The following is a 16970-nucleotide window of genomic DNA, read 5'->3' as shown; positions in this document are numbered from 1 at the left end:
AATTTAATATTAAAGAAAGACTGTAAAAAAATCTAAAGTTGGCAAACAAACCAAGTGCACCTGCACGCAAGTCCTTTTTACTGAAAATTTTTTGCTTAGTACAGTACTCTCAAAAACTGCTCTTTAAAATATTCCTGCCTAGATCTAGAAACAAATCGACTTTCCTCCTTTTCAATAAATCTTGACCAGTTTTTGGTACAGAGAGACAGGCAAGGGGAAGCGACTCTAGTGGTGACACGATTACCTGATGTAGGAGGGCCCGCTATGGAGCGTCGTCTCTTCAGAGAGGTTGAGGCTAATATCAGTAAAGTACAGTTAGTTATCTTAGCCATAACCAAAGACTGACACCAATAAAAGACAGAATATCTACTGCATAGTCTCTATATAATATCTAAATTGCTAACCATAGTTCATTCATAGATTCCAAACAGATATTTCAATGTCATAACTGAATTCTTTCTCATCTTGCCAAGTTTATCCCTAAAACATGTCTCTTGTTTTTACAATGCACATGCTAACTATAGCTAGAAGCCTGGGGTATATATTTACATAAAGATTATTATTTCTGGCCAATATCATATTTTTACAGAGCCAATAATTTTATGTAAAAATAGTTGCATTTTGAGTAAACAGAGCTTACGAATATCATATATACATGTAGCAGATTAAGAAAAGGAATCATGATTTTTAGTAGGTTAAATTCCAAAACTCCTTCCACCCAATGACATTTACCTGAGCTTGACCGGTTGGTGGGGAGCAGGCTTTTCCTGGCCCCCACGGAGGAGGAGGCTGAGGAGGCAGAGGAAGCCCTCTTGGCTTGGGGTACTTTGGTGGAGAGAGGTTTGGCAAAGTCCGCATCATCATCAGATCTATGGCTTGGAGCTACAACAGAAAAATAATACATTTGCAATTTACTTTTCAAACAAGAAGTTCTTTACATAACATTTAAAACCAAGAAAGAAATATCAAAATAAATGAAGAGACTAATCTTATAAGTATCAAGCAGATCAGAAATGCACATTAAATTTTAATACCACTACAAAATAGAATGAAGTCATAAAGCTGCAAATCCTATCATATGTCTCAAATTCAGAAGTGTTATAAAACGGATCTGTACATCATGTAAGATTTTTGGTTGGGGTTGGGTTTTTTTTTTACCTTTCTTGCTAGACCCAATAAAGTCCCTGCATTTTTGCAAAAAAGATTTTTTTACAGTGGACATTGCGCATCCTCCTCAGAAATGAAAAGCCAACACTTATAAGTCACTCATCTTCACATCACAGACATCTCAACCCAACTCACACTCCAAGCCTCAGCAACCCTTCCAAAACCCCGAGCACGAAAAAACATGAACTGCTTAACACATACTTCTTCACTTTTAACACAGATACAAAGATTCTCAGCGAAAAAAAAGCCACTTGAATAGATTCAAACAAATGAAAAATCACTGCTTTTGAAAACAATACAAGAATTTTGCATCAGATAGCACTTTCTGCCTCCGTTCCGAACATGATGCAGCAACAAAGCAGTATATGCACACCCTGCGATAATAGGGACTCAACTCCCTGTCAGCTTTCTCTCCAGACCAAAAAAATATGGATTCCCTCGATCATCTTTGTAGATAATTGACAGTTTGTTATTATGGAGCCTGAAACCATGATAAGCTTGTCTTGCACAAAATTAGGAACACTGCTTCTTCAAATTCAAGTTGCAATGGAAAAAAATTATAACACAACCAAACACTTAAGTCTCTAAATTGCATTTTAATTGAAAACATCCTGATTACAATTTCAAGCAAAATTTACCTGTCAAGCAATTTTCTTTTGTTATTAAATTAAAAAATTCAAAATAGAAAATAGAGGGTTACATGGGCTGCCAAAATCGTCTCTGTGTGCTGATGTTGGGCAGGAGACTGATAATAGACAAGCATTACTATTATTTCTCTATGGTGAACATGAATTCACACAATAACAATACCAGAATGTGCAACTAAAAAAAGAGAAACAATGTAAAGGATTCCAACCAGATGGTATTTCCCCTGAGAAAACTGGAAACCTCTTCTGATTATCATCTCCAACATATGTTATCATACTTCCCCAGAAGCTAGGCTCTGACCCTCTTTCATGTAGGTCAAAGTGAAAGGTATGATTACATAATTAAAATCCAGGTGAGATCCTGGTAAGCTGTTGAAATGTATGTTTATTCCTATTAATTATCATGCATATAAAAATGCAAAAAAAAAAAAAAAAAAAAAATTCCCAATTAAAATCATATGAAAACTAAACATGTAATAGGAAGAAAATTCAAAACTTTGTGCATACATGTAAAAATGTTTTCAAAAATTTAAATGCAGGGGGAAATGTATAAACATGCAAGTAACTGTTATGCGCCAGGTATTAAAATAAATAAAACATACCCAAGACATTAAAGTTGCACTGCATGTCAATGCATTTCATCAAAATTTTAAAACATGAAAAAAAAAAATCAGTTTTCCAACTATGACCTGAAGATACTCATTTGTCCAACGATTGACAGCTGATATATCTTACAACATCAAAGACTACAAACTTCCTTGTATTGCGCAAGACCTGTCAGCTGGTCACGCAAAGAGTGTGAAATGTATGAGGATGTCAACTATCACATCTATCTATATAACAACAAAATTTACACTGCAATTAACAGAAAAATGACATACTCTATAAGAGCTATGGGGAAACTGGGGACTTATTCTATATATCAAGATTTCGTAACTGATATAATGAAACTTCCCCCCAAATTACCAATAGATTAGATGGCTTAAACTGGTGCCGGTAGATCTACAGATGATCTGTGTGATTATTTGTTTCAATGTACATAAAAAACAGTGATCAGTTATATCAGAGATTAGGCAATCAGGTCACCACGGTCTCCTTTAAATCAAAAGATCAATCTGCTATCCTAACAATATGTATAAGTTGTCTATTAGATTAAATGAGCTGTACATGGAATGCATTCTTCAGGAGCTTTGTAGAGCAAAACCAACGAGTCCTCAACAAAAACACACAAAAGACCTGGAATATCTTTATTTCTTACTCGATCTTAAAAAATCTTACTACGATGTTACAAAATCTGGTGTGTGTCTTGTAAGGACTTTTTAACTAGCAAGTTATAAATAAGGTACTAGAAGACTAATTTAGCAACAACAGCAATACCAAAACAATATAGGTAGCTATCTGTCATGGAAGACATAATGTGTGACTTTTTTTATTTTACTCTGCATCCATATATAAACAGTCAACTGTGCATTGTTCAAATCTATCTATTTTTAGACTTTTAAGATTAGTGCTTGTAGGTTAAGTAAAAAATGTGTAAATTAAAATATTTTTTTTCCATAATCCTATGAACAATGGCCTGTTGGACATTCATCTAAACCATGACTTGGCACATTGCTTGATTGTTACCAAAAAAAAACCACACCACCATGGACCATGAACAAACACAGCTAAGGTAACAGACATTATGGCCAAACCTTTGGCCAGCTGATCGTAAATTGCCAGACAATGCCGCACCTGGGAGAGCCATAAACGTCCCAGAAAACAATCTTCTTTACAGGCAGTGGAGCTCAACTGTCTCTATGGTGTACTAGTGTGAGTGTGAGGGGACACCTCTGTATTCTGGTAACATGCACATACCAGTATATTTATTGTGACCACAGCCCAAAATGTGTGCACATACATAAATCACCCTAATGTCCATTATGTCATAAAACAGATGCATTATTCTCTATAGTGATAGGTCAAGGCCATATTAAATGATCCTAAAGATATTTTGCTCTTAGTTTTGCAGTTAGTTAAAAAAAAATTTCGTCATCTCTCTCTCTCCCCTCCCCCTCTCCGCTTCCCGCTCTCTCCTCTCTCTCTCACATAATTTTTTAGTGTCAGTATTGCTGACATCACACATTGACTTCAGGTCACATTGCGGACCATATTCCTAAATAGCAGTCAACGATAATCTTGTAAAAATGTTGGAGCATTATCAAAATAATGGGTACTTGGATAAGAGTCCGAACAATGGGCTTAGTGTATTACACAAGAGGCAGTTTCAATTTTCTTCAGTCCACAGAAAATATAAGACCCCATTAGTGACCACCGGAGTTAAATCTTTTCTTTAAACAATTAGTCACATGTAATAGGCTTTCACTGGTTCCATACCAGATTGGAGGTCTTATGCAAGAGAGATTGGCAAAGCTCTGTTATACACTCTAATACTGAAACCATGTCACACAAAATTTAAAGTCAAGATCTACAAACTTGATGACAGCTGAAGTTGTGTCATTTCAGGTTAAACAAAAACCAGCTGTTTTAATTAAAAACAAAGTAATGATCAAAATATTGGCTGCAATACTGGGCAACCTGTTCATGAAATACACATAGAAGGAATATGTGCTAATTGAGATCTCATGACTGTTAATACACGATGTAAATATAGAAACAACTGATATCCCAACAAACCATCATTGGTTTCTATTCAATACACATTCTTGCATGGTCAATTGTTGACACAGATTTGGAGTTCTGAACCAGGACAAACTGAAGCGAAGCATGCACATATATCCATTTACAAACATAAAAAAAATTCCCCACTTTGCCCACAATAACTTATCTTGAAACTAAGAACTGAATGTTCTTAGACCTAGCTTGAAAATGGACCCAGGTCCAAAAGCATTTAATGAACCCTTCAAAAAATCAATGCCTTTAAATTTAATTAGAAATTCATGTCCTAAATGTCAGCTATTTGCGACAAGCACTTTTGATCACAGCTAAAAGAATCTGGATAAAATCTGATCTGAGACCACGGCACTATCATAAAGACTTAGGATTTACAATGGTTCCCTCCAAAAATCAATGTTATTAGACCTAGAGTTTTAATACACGATTCGAAATACTGCCCTGTTGATACAACTACTTAGAACACACTCAACAATGTCATACTAGTAATGGCCGTTTTGTTTTGACCTTTCCTTCACGCCTTGTGTTGAGTTTTTTTAACTTCTTTAAAAGTTTGGACCATTTTTCTTCAAAATTATTGTTTTGTTTTCTATTGACATTTCCTGCAGCAAAAATTTGTCTTCAATGAAAATCTTCAAACTAAACAACTCAGTGTTGTACCTTAATCATTGGTATAGCATCAATTTCAAAAAGAAGTGTTTCTTTCAGCAATTTTTTCCTGACCCCCTAATCAATCCAATGACCCCTTTTCACAGGGGTAATCTAAAAGTTATGGGCCAAAATGTTGTTTGAAAATCTCTGAAAATTCTAAACTTAATCGTAAGCTCTGATAAATTTAAGTAAATCAAACAAATCTCCGCATTTAAATTACAAATTTGAGAGTTAGTCATTGTATGTTCAATGTATATCGCACAGTCAATACCTATGTAAATTGTTTTTATCTGCGCATGCATCTGATATTTTTCAGTAAGTCTATCGGGATAGAAGAAAACACCCAAGTGTGAACCAGCAAAAAATGAAATCCAATCTCCATGAAATTCTACCCCAATGGCCATAGTCAAAAGACCACAAAGGGGTATAAATTTGGCCAATATTAAACGTTATAGCTCAAATTGCGATAAACAAGTAGGTTTCATGTAAAGGTCCGATCAGTTGAACTTCATGGGTATATGCACCCATTAAGTTTCGACACAAGGGGTACTTATTTAACGGGTGTGTATCAAAACAGAAAATGACCTCCAACTTAGGCCAGTTTTTATAACCACAGAGCCCTGCACAGAATTGTACATATCAAGTTGAACAAACAGAATCTTGGTAATCCTTCCAAATATGCCCAGTTTCAAGAATCAAATACAGGCAAGAACTTTGGCCAAGAAGTTTTTTTTCAAATGGAAGTTTGTACACCCTAAAGCCTCCCCATTTAATCAAAGACACTGCAAATACACTACGATTTATTCAACAGTATTTGTCAAACATTCTCGGCTACTGGGCAAACCCACTTGAACTCATTTAAATTTCCTTCATCATCATTGCATGTTTAATGCACCCTAGCTCTTACAGGCTTTCAAGTGTCTCAAATTTCAACCTGTTGTAGGAATATTTTGATTATTTTTTTGTAATGTGACAATTTCTCATTTTTCACTCGCTGATGAATACCGAAATGATGTCGGTACCCTCTTTGTAAGAGTTCTCCGATTACTTGGGTGGAGGGCCTCCCCAGAGCACTAAGAAGAACCTCGAGATATCCACTCTCCTGTCGAGATCATCAGTAACTCGATATCCCATATCTCATGACATTGTCTTGCAGACAATTCCAGCAATTACAAATGCAGCAATTACAAACTATCAACATATCAATACCCAAATCTTAAGCTAATCATTGGGGGTTTGTTTGAACATGAAATCTTTCATCACTATTAAAAAACACACAACAAACTCCATTCCCAAAAACTAAACCTAAACTAAATCCCAGCAATTTTCAAATTAAATGAAGAGGTTTTTTAAAGGTTGTTAATAAGAAAGTGCTTCTTACTTTTCTTATTATATGCAACTTGCAAAGAAAAAATTCAGTTTTTGCAAAGACTTTTGCAATATGCTTTCCTTCAGGAAAACATATGTTTGTACTCTTCTCTCAGATCTGTTTTATTTACTATCCAACGAAAAATAAATCATTCCAGCATGCACTAAAGTCACTTCTATCTTATGTGTTATGCAACCGTCTCCTATACCATTTTTTGGTGCCAACAAAATCATACTTTTTTCAATGGAATCCTGTTGATAGAACATTGATTTTTTTTTTTTTTAAGAAAAAAGATAATCATTTCAAAAACACCAAATTCAATTCAATTTCCAATAAAACATTAAATAAATAAAAAATTTTTAAAAAGGGTATTCTTGATGCCAAACAAGACCATTTGCAAGCCCATTTAAAGAAGCCTGGAATGAATAGTTATACTGACACAATAAATAAGCTGACACAATAAATAAGCTGACACAATAAATAAGCTGACACAATAAATAAGCTATCAATGTACCCAAGGTAAAAGCTTTGTTGATTGTACTTATATTACATGGATTATGATAATAATCTCCATTTCTATATCTGACAGGTTAACAGGACTGGTCAGTCAAATTCCACCTACACACCCCTAGGACAAACAACAATTGACCCACACCCAACATACGACCTGACATCCAGTCTAATCAAGTTAACAGCTAGTCATCATGTTATTGATACCAAGTGACATCTGATCGGAGAAACAGTAGATCACATTGTCCAACATTACAACTTTTCAGTGTGAAAATAAATTGTATATTATATACAAAGATTAAATGATGGGTAAAAAAAGAAGAAGACACATATGAATGTCTCTGTTGTTGCATAATGGAGTAACATCTGTCTGGCTGTGAGCAAGAATGTGATTGTTGATAGCCTTTTTACCTTGCAATTTAGCAAAAGAGATAAAAAGCGCCAAAAAACGTTAACTGGTTCTGCTTAGAGTCCTTATCAAGCAGCCTACACAGAGTATCAACATATATCATCTATAATTTTTTTTCAAACCAACCCTGAACCGTTTGTCACAGGGTCAGCTACCTTAGCACACTTACATGGTGTGGTGTCCTGACAGAGAGGGGAGGTGGGGAGGGTGGGGGATCTCTGGGGCACGGGCAGTTTGGTGGGTCCTGAGGTAGGTTTGGCTGCAGGGTCTGGAAACTGGAACACATTGGTATCTTTGGGGATTTGATCAAACAGATCTTTGTAGTCATCAAAAGGTGAGGTATAGTGCATGAGGGGAGAAGACCACAGCTCCGCGTCCAGGTCCCCATTCAGTGGAGGACTTTCACCCATAGCAGCACAGGCCACAGAAACACCACAAATCAATTCCTAACACAACGTGAGAAAACTTTCACATGGCAGAAGTAACTCCCTTGTCAAGTTGCATTGACCAGAAACACAAGATCCTCCATATTTGTTGATTTTTGCACAGTACACTCAAATAAAACTTCCCTCATTGAATTTTCTTTCCGTAATAGTAGCCAACAAAAGAGAAGGAGATTTTTTTTTTTCGAATGGCAGTTTAGAATTCTTCACTGTTGGAAACGACACAATCGCATCAGCTTGAAGTATACATGTTTACAATGCTTCCAGTCTTTTTAATTTACTTCAGTGTAAATCATTTGGATTCTTGTTTTCTCTTTTCTTATTGGACGCGTGATGTTACACATCTGAGATAAACTTTCCATATTAATTACAGCCTGGCTTGATAAATACCATAACATTCTCTCTGATCATGACATGCTTCCATGATTTTAAATGTCCAATCTCCAATTCTTGCAGAAGTTTTTTTTTTTTTTTTTATCAATGAAAATATTCACACTTAATAGAGTGGAACACACATCATCACTTGCCCTGGTTTAAAAATGAAAACAGCAAAAGAAAAGAAATTGATGCATAGGAAAATGACATTTAAATTCCTGAATGAAATACTCTGGTAGCTAGTTCATCTGTCACAGAGCTCTAGTGTTTCTGAGTGTTGTCTAAATCACACTGTAGAAAGGACCTTCAGGCACTATATTAGCAGTGCTCAAGAATTTATCACACCAAATGTTGTGTGTAACATCATAAATTATGCATCACACAGTCCCCGTAGAAGAATTGGGTAACACTGTCTCTTTTTGACATCACAGGCTTGTGTATTTTGGTAATTCACCACTCGTCAACAAAATCTTTTCCTCTGCAGGAACTAAAACATTCGCACATGGCAGAAAAAAGCCCTCATGTGTTAATCAACTAGTAAGTATTGGAACGGAGCACGGCCCGCTAGCGGTCTCTTTGGACCTTTAAATTCCCTGTTCCTGAGCAGTTCTATTTTATTGGAATGGTGCCCACTCCACATTGTAACATAAGACCCAATTCTACAACCATCCAACAGTCCATTTAATTCGAATGAGATATGCAGATAAATATCATATTATCTATCTATATGTTTTCATTAGGTAAACAAACATTGACGAAACGGAGTCGCCCCAATCTGGTCTCCTTACGTTCACTCCTTATTGTAATTCGGCCCACGCTTAATTACAATGTGACTGGTCCCGTCCAGATGCCCGCCCAGCTGTGACTTTTTGCTGACCAACAGGCTATTTTCTGACCATTGATGTAAAATTACTCACAAGACAAAAAAAAAATCCATTTAAAACTTTAGGCAGAGTTCGATAATTTCCTCCCAATCTATACTGCCAATTTCAAATATTTGTCAATAATGCCATAACTGGCTCCTCTGAACTTGCTGATAAATGTAATCCCTTATTTATCAGTATGTAAGAAATGACAACATTTGACCCTAAATAAATTCTTATCTAGTTTAATCAAAGCCTTGTAATTGAACCTCAAACATCTCAAAAATCACTAGATATTTTAAAAGAAAAGCATATGAAACTCTAACTATGGGAGAGAAAAAACAAGAATATCTTAAGGTGGTATGGTACACCTCCATATTGTGATGTACTTTCTATCAAAATAAACAATAAAATAAATTTTAATTTTGAATATTTTTTCTTCTCCAAAACTTAACAGTGTAGTGCAGTGGGTTAGAGCATAACCTATGGGTCTGTAAGTAAGGAGTTGGAATCACACTGGGGTTTTAGTAATTTCTAAATTTCAAACAAATTTTAAAACACAATTTTTGGTAAAACTCTGTAAAATTTGAAAACTCTAAACTGGTGAAAGTATTTTGATTCTAATGTACTTTTATCTACATTAATATCAACAGATGTCCCATACAACCTTTAAAAAATCCATATGAAAAATTTTTTTATGGTAATAATTCACAATTTTTTTTAAAGTACAATATGCCTCAATTTTTCAATATGAAAATAAGTAAAACCCAAGTTTATTCTGTATGTTTTTTTAAAACCAGTTTGTAAACAAATAAAAATATCATTTAGTATAATAATCAATAAAAAGATTATCAACTTTTTTAAAATTGAAAAATGTACCACGACCCCTTACCATAAAGTCAACTTTGAATAAATATAATCAAACTTCCAAAATTTTCTTAATAATTGTCATGAGAAAGCACTCTCATTTTCTATCTAAAATCCTTGAAGCATTTCTGATAGCCTATCAACTGCCCCTCATAAAAATCCCCAATGAAACTTCACAAGAAAAGTTTAATATATCTCAAATTATTATGAAGTGTCATAAATGTTTACATAGATTTCCTTTTAAGTCTGGGAGGATTCCAAATGAAAGTGAGAAACAATACACTGCCAAATTTTATTGTCAGCCAAAGGAAATTTGTCTCAAGTGGAGGATCATTTTATTAAATTTTTCTCTTCAAATTACTTTTCCTTTTTAACCTGTGACCGGGTCTTGCTGAAATTAACAAGCCTCGTCTGTGTGCGTTTATTTCCTAGCTATTACCCGCTTTGACAACTGAACAAGAAGAATGGGAAATATTTCAACAAATACATGTCTACATTAAATCCCATTAATTTCAATGATATTGTGGTCAAATATCATTAAACATTTTGCTAACGGCTAACCTTCTTAGTACACAAGAGATTAGGTACATGCCCAGAGCACTTTATGAATGTAAAATACCTGGAATTTCATTAATTCTTATAAGACAATACCATGCTTTAAACAGTTTTGCTTAATGTTATTTCATTGGAATATAAACTTAACTTGGCAACAGATGATTATCTTTTTTTCCAATCCCTTATGGAGAATAGAATTGAATCTTTATTTTGCTAGATGTAATAAGTTTAACTTTGTAGAAAATGACCATCTGACCATTTTTTCTCTCTCTTTAATCCCTTAAACATAGGGAAACATACACAGACTTGATTCTTCATTAGACATGGCTGCTGGCATGTAATGAAATGATAACTGGTGTATTGTTTTATCATTAATCAGCTGCAGCTTTGTGACAGACCCCCAGAGAAGGGGACAGACTATTGGCACTGACCCCATTACCTATGATCATTTCTCCCAGCTCCAAGCACCCACAGCACTTGGCAGCTTACAGTCCCATTATCATTAGATTTTTATGGGGCATAGAGAAATTTACAGCTTAAGAAAAGATATATACATGTATGTGTGCCCCCTTATTTGATATTGATTTGGGATTACTCGGCATATCTTGGTGTTCTTTAGCTCAACTCAGAAGGAATATCACACGTTATAAATACCTTGTTTAGATAATCAGAAAAAGAAACCCAAGCAAATAACCTGTTTTTAAAGAAGCATTATTTATTTATTTTTCAAACCAATGTTTTTATTTCCCAAAAATTTCATTAAAATATCAATAGGAAGGATGAGAACTGATGGCAATGAAAGAAAGAACAGGTAACTAACAGCCCCGAGAGCGTCTCTGACAATGCGCAGATTTTTTTCGAACCATCTGCGGAATGGTGACACAGTTATGAAAGGTATCACCCTGTCTCTTTCTCCACTGGAAAAACAAACTGACCTGGCCCCATCAGGCTTACAGCCTGGCAGTTTTGTAGACCACCTAATACCTTAAACCTCTCTCTTGTCATTATCTATTGCCCTCAAAGACCGCCAAAAGAGCCCTCGTTAAGCACCCCACATTCAGATTTCCTCCCTTTTAAAATCTAGCAATTACATCTTTTGTTAGTCTCGATCTTTCGCAATTAGGCCAGGGATTTTGATCTTTATTAGAGTTTCATTTGTTGGACCCTGCAAGATCATTTTTATGCTTGTTCACACCTTCAAGGACAGCGTTACAGGTGTAAATTTTATACCTTACCCTGAGACTTAATCAAACAGGTGCTTCATAAACGAGTACACATATCTTATACCTACTAATTAGCAAACTTAAAAAAAAAAAAATTCTGGTTATATGTACAATTACACGCTTGTCTGATTCCAACACATTTATTTTCTACAATTTTTACATATTAAGCCCCCCAAGCAACACCCATTCAGCTGTAAGCCTTCACACATAAGCATCGCCCATAGAACCACTCAGCGGGATGTTAATTACCACTCAAGAGGTCATTAATTAAAGCCTGTTAGGGATTTGAACCTGTGTCTATTGTGGTTCTTGAGATGGGTCTTTATGGGCTGGCACGACACACAGTATTATCCTGGTCCTAGGATTAACACATAAATTTGTCTGGATCGGCCTTTGAAGTTTCCTCAAGGTCATCAATATATCAACACAGTACAATGCCTGTATCTCTGTGTGTCAGCTAAAGTGAATCTCATTACTACATGTATCTATAAAAGGGGGAAAGTTGTATATCTAGAGGCCAGAAAACTTTAAAACACAGGGATCAAAGTCTTACATGCTGTGACACAGCAGAATTTGTGTATTTTAACTCAAATTGTGCAATATTGAATAAAAAATTGATCTTTAACCCAAATAACTGAAACCAACATGACACAAATATTTCTAAGAGATAACATTTAGCCAAAGGTTGTTTTTCTCTTCACTACAAGTTCAAACCTATTTCATGAAATTTGCATAAAATGTTTAAAATCATCTCCTTTTTCTTCCTACTTTTACCAGGCTAATATTTTTTCACCTACAATTTTAAAACCAGTTCAAAATAGTTTTCTGAGGAATGAGAATGAGTCTTTTTAAAAAATCTTTTGCAAACATTATACTTAAAAATAACATTCAAATAAATTAAATCCATTTTCATTTTTATATGAACAGACCTGTAGTCTCCAATGCAGTGGTGCATTTTTACGGCTTTGTTAATTTTTGTACACACATTAAATTAAAATAATCATGGTATGTTTGCTTTAACCTCACAAGAAAACACAGATGTGTATTTACCTGACCTAATTTCGCTAACGTAATAATGGGCAGATTATTTCTTGGGCCGAATATGGGTCACTTCTGGGGCAAAGCTGTGGACATTAACTCATTTAATCATTAAAGCCTGTCAACTGTCCACAGATTTACATTTCAGCTGAAGAGATAACACTTCTAACTCCCGATACAGCACCAGTTCCTAACACTTCCATTCATGATGTACCAAATTAAAAACACTTTACCCATTTATTTTCATTATTTTCATTAAAATGCATGCATCGCTATTTGATTAGATAAACAATTTTGTTTACTCAAAAAGATTACCCGATCTCATATAAACTACCTTAAAATTTGCCTTCAAGCTATATCTTATATGTTATACTGAAGAAAGGGGAGTAACCTACAGTATAGTTTCTTCATGATAATTATGCACCTGATAGAAAAATTTGTAATAAAATGCGTAACATGCATTTCAAAGTGTAAAATTTTCCAATACATGGATACAGAATTTGGTCATTGTTCTCTCTATTGACTAAATCCTACAAAATATGCACAAATTGAGAGATTTCACACACAAAACTGTACCAGGTGTGACAGATGGTGGCAGTCAATACAGGGGACAATTTGCTGTATAATCTGAAGCAATGCACTCGAAGCACTTAACCCTCATAAGTAATGAACCAACGCAGACATAATCACTTGAGCTTGAAACATACCAAATATATTCACTCTGTCAATGAGAAACCCAACATCATGCGTACTTGAAAATAGGTACATGTACTCAAGTGAATGAAAATTTATATAAGAATTCTATGAAATAAAAAATTAAAAATGCACATCCCCTCATCTTTTAAGACCACACATGGTCTTTTTTCTATAAGCTTTGTCACATGAAAGGCCCGGTGTCAGACAGAATGGTAATACTGAACCCCCGCTGGGAATAAGCTTATGTAATTCATATCATGCTGAGACAAAAAACACATGTTTATTCAGCATGACAAAAAAGTTTATATATAAAGAAAATGGATTGTAGCAGATATTGATTATTGAAATTTTTCTCTGCAGTCAGTGCAACTAAAAATCATTTTGTATTGCCAATTAAATCAGACCTCCACATAGGGCACAAAATTGAGTCAATTACATTTTTATACATGTCCAATGTACGTCTTAACTAATACTTAGCCTATCCCAAGATAATGCCCACCGACATCCAAAACACATCTTCCAGCATCAAGAGTTCCCAAAGGAAATCAGATTTTCTACTGCTAATTTCAACTACGGTACTTTCTATATGTATTTGACTGCTGGTTCCTATGCTTCTATACATGTATGATGTATAAATCGCACACACAATACATTTATTGGATTTTACCAAGTGCTTACATCTCAATTTCATTTAGCCATGCACAATTTGCATAACAAAGTATTTGGGGTTTCATCAGCTATGTCACATAGAAGATCTGCAAAATTTCCCTTGTAGATCTAAATATGAATTGTACTCACCAAAATCTGCTGTTGCAAGCATCCCACCAGAATGTTTCACTTCATCAAACTTTGCATAGATTTGGTTAAGTCTACAACACACAAATTGCAAACCATGTTGAGAATTACTATGGCACTTCCCACCAAATACAACCAGAAAAAATCTGAGTCAATTTAATAACAATGTCGGCTATAAATGTGCACAATAAAAAAATCTCCCAGATAGTTAATTGCTCAGGGCTTGTGGACCCTGTGACCACACGTTAATAATCACTTAAGGAAAATTGTCATGAATACACAAACTAAAACACAAACAACAGTTGATTTCAAATGCAGAGCACAACATGAACCTCTTATAAATTATGCAATGCAGCACTTAGGAAAAAGTAGGAAAATTATCTTGCGAACTAAATTACAAATTATTGTTTGTTTTTTTTCTTCTCTCAAAGAAATCGATGGATTTTTCAAAAGGCTAGTTTAGATAACAAATAAACTGTTCTTGCAGTATTCCTCTTAATATCAGTAAGTCTTGGAAGTTTTAAAATCATTCAGTTTAATTTAAACTAATCTAAAGATAAAATTGGGACCAAATGAAAGTAAAATTAAATTCTAACTGCCTCAGAATCCTTTCCAAAGCCAATCTATTATATTTCAATTCACATATGCAAGCAAGTCAGAGCATACTGTAATGTATTATCATAATATCTATTTTGAGGCTAGTTAAACTAATGATAATAAAATTCCTTAACCACAGGTCAAAATCAACTTTTATATGTATACTGTTTCTTTAATCAAGTTAAAGTTTTATTTTTTTTTTCTTGGTATCAGAAAAAAAATATATCCCTATACTCTCTTTTAAGATGCCTGTCTGTCTTATGTCTATAATATACAATGTACATGTCCATGTCTGATATTTTAACATACATGTACAACTTCTATACTGCTTTTTTAAAAACATACACTTCATTATTTCTTTTAGTTAACACAAGAAAAAAACCTTGTTTTCTCTTTCTAAAATGTCTGTCTTGCATGTTTATATTACAAAGTGCACATGTCTGGAATTTTGACACAAATAATGACCAATTAGATTGCTACATTACATTAACTGGCTCATTTTGAGCCTCAATTATCACCTCTGTGGAGCAATTCCTTTCTTGGCCAGGTCCTGCCGCACGCGCTCACCAACATGTCTGTAGACTTCTGCCAAGGTCATTATTGCCGTCTCTCTCACCTGGGGAAATCAGCAACGTAAATTTCAGAGAAAATTAACATAGAAACAATGTTAATAGCCTAAATTGGTAATAAACATCTCGATCCAGGTAAAAACCTCAAAAGAGCTGTCAAAAACTACAGCTGACCTTTTCAAAGAGAAGAAATTTATAGAGCATGGAAAAAATATTGCTTGTGCATAAATTAGAGTTTTATTGACAAAAAGAGCATAACTAGGTAAACTTCAAATGAATATCCATCAAAAAGGACTGAGATAGAATTCCAATACTTATTTGGAAGAATGCTCGATCTCTCTGAATCATCATTAGTGTTATAGGGGTCCAAAATTTACCTGAATTTGAACAAATTTAAAACAAACGACAAGGAAATACAGAAATTCCCTGTGACAAATTTTTATGATGAATATAAAGATCTGTCTCCATAACAATCCATATTAGTACAAAATAGACTAACGACACCATTAATTCAAGTTTAGAATAAAGAAAGAGTGCATGTTTAAGGATTTTGTACAAAAAATACACGTACTAAATCTGTAGTCAAGTAGAAAAGTTAATTTACCACAACATAAGCTACGTACATAGCTGACATTATAGCTAGAGCAATTAACAATATCTATTTTATCAGCGACTAACAGATGCTAATAGATTTTATGTTCTTACCCCTGCATGAATGAATGGTAACTATGAGTACTTATTACTGTTTTATCTACACTTTATCTGAAGATATACAAAGACTTCTCACCTGGCTATTTTGATCATCTAGGAGTTTACAAATGGAGGGTACAATTTTTGACAGTTGAAGACTTCTAGCACCATATCTAAAACCATCAAGAAAATTATCAACTGTCAAAACTATTCAAAATGAGCAAACAATAAAATATGGATGCATTTGATTTTTATTGTTAATATGTATAAATTTCATTTTTCAGTTATACTTCAAATGTGCAATCTAATGTGTTTACATGTGCATTATAAAAAGAGTCAACCAAATGAATAAAAATGAAAACAAACTAATTTTGTCATAAATTGCTAAGTTTACAGTAGTTTATACAAATATACTTACGTGTTGACGGTATTTTGGAGACAAATCAACACTTCGTCTCTAACTCGCCAAAGCTTATGTGTGAAAGAACCTTGGATTCTATCAAACACAAACTGCAAAAGAAACACCAAAAACATTCACATTGTTTTGATGTGTATTGTACACAAAATGAATCAATAAAACAACCAAAGTAATATTTTTGTCTTTCATTATGCTTTATTCTTATTTTATCTGCATTTTCCTGTGTATTCCTGATGAAATAAATTAAGATGTTCTTCATACCCAGTTAAGCAAGCAGTAGACTTAATTAGGTAATCAAAATACTAATGATTAGGATAAAAGCATTGGCATCAAACTATCTTTTTATGATTCTTGTCTTACTTTCATAATACGGGTAATAAATAACACACACGAAATACTGATTCAATTTAGGTCA

The 16970-nt window shown here is 34.2% G+C and overlaps 1 protein-coding gene across 20 annotated transcripts in view; it reads right to left on the bottom strand.

Annotated features, from left to right (window-relative positions):
• Positions 1-16970, bottom strand: part of LOC105326845 (CLIP-associating protein 1) — a 51680-nt gene that overhangs the window by 30827 nt on the left and 3883 nt on the right. For 17 of the 20 annotated variants that reach the window (XM_066085372.1, XM_066085383.1, XM_066085387.1 and 14 more), the window contains exons 6-11: positions 16556-16647; positions 16235-16310; positions 15397-15494; positions 14285-14355; positions 733-882; positions 245-295 (exon numbers count right to left, since the gene is read on the bottom strand). In XM_066085372.1, the coding sequence (XP_065941444.1) occupies positions 245-295; positions 733-882; positions 14285-14355; positions 15397-15494; positions 16235-16310; positions 16556-16647 (538 nt within the window). Of the gene's footprint in view, positions 1-244; positions 296-732; positions 883-1158; positions 1366-7595; positions 8967-14284; positions 14356-15396; positions 15495-16234; positions 16311-16555; positions 16648-16970 lie in introns of those variants that run through there. The other 3 variants (XM_066085379.1, XM_066085389.1, XM_066085390.1) reach the window with 3 other exon arrangements.

Source organism: Magallana gigas, chromosome 5, assembly GCF_963853765.1.
Source record: "Magallana gigas chromosome 5, xbMagGiga1.1, whole genome shotgun sequence".
Taxonomy (NCBI): domain Eukaryota; kingdom Metazoa; phylum Mollusca; class Bivalvia; order Ostreida; family Ostreidae; genus Magallana; species Magallana gigas.
Note: the sequence above shows the minus strand (reverse complement) of the source record. Positions and strands in the feature narration are given on the sequence as shown.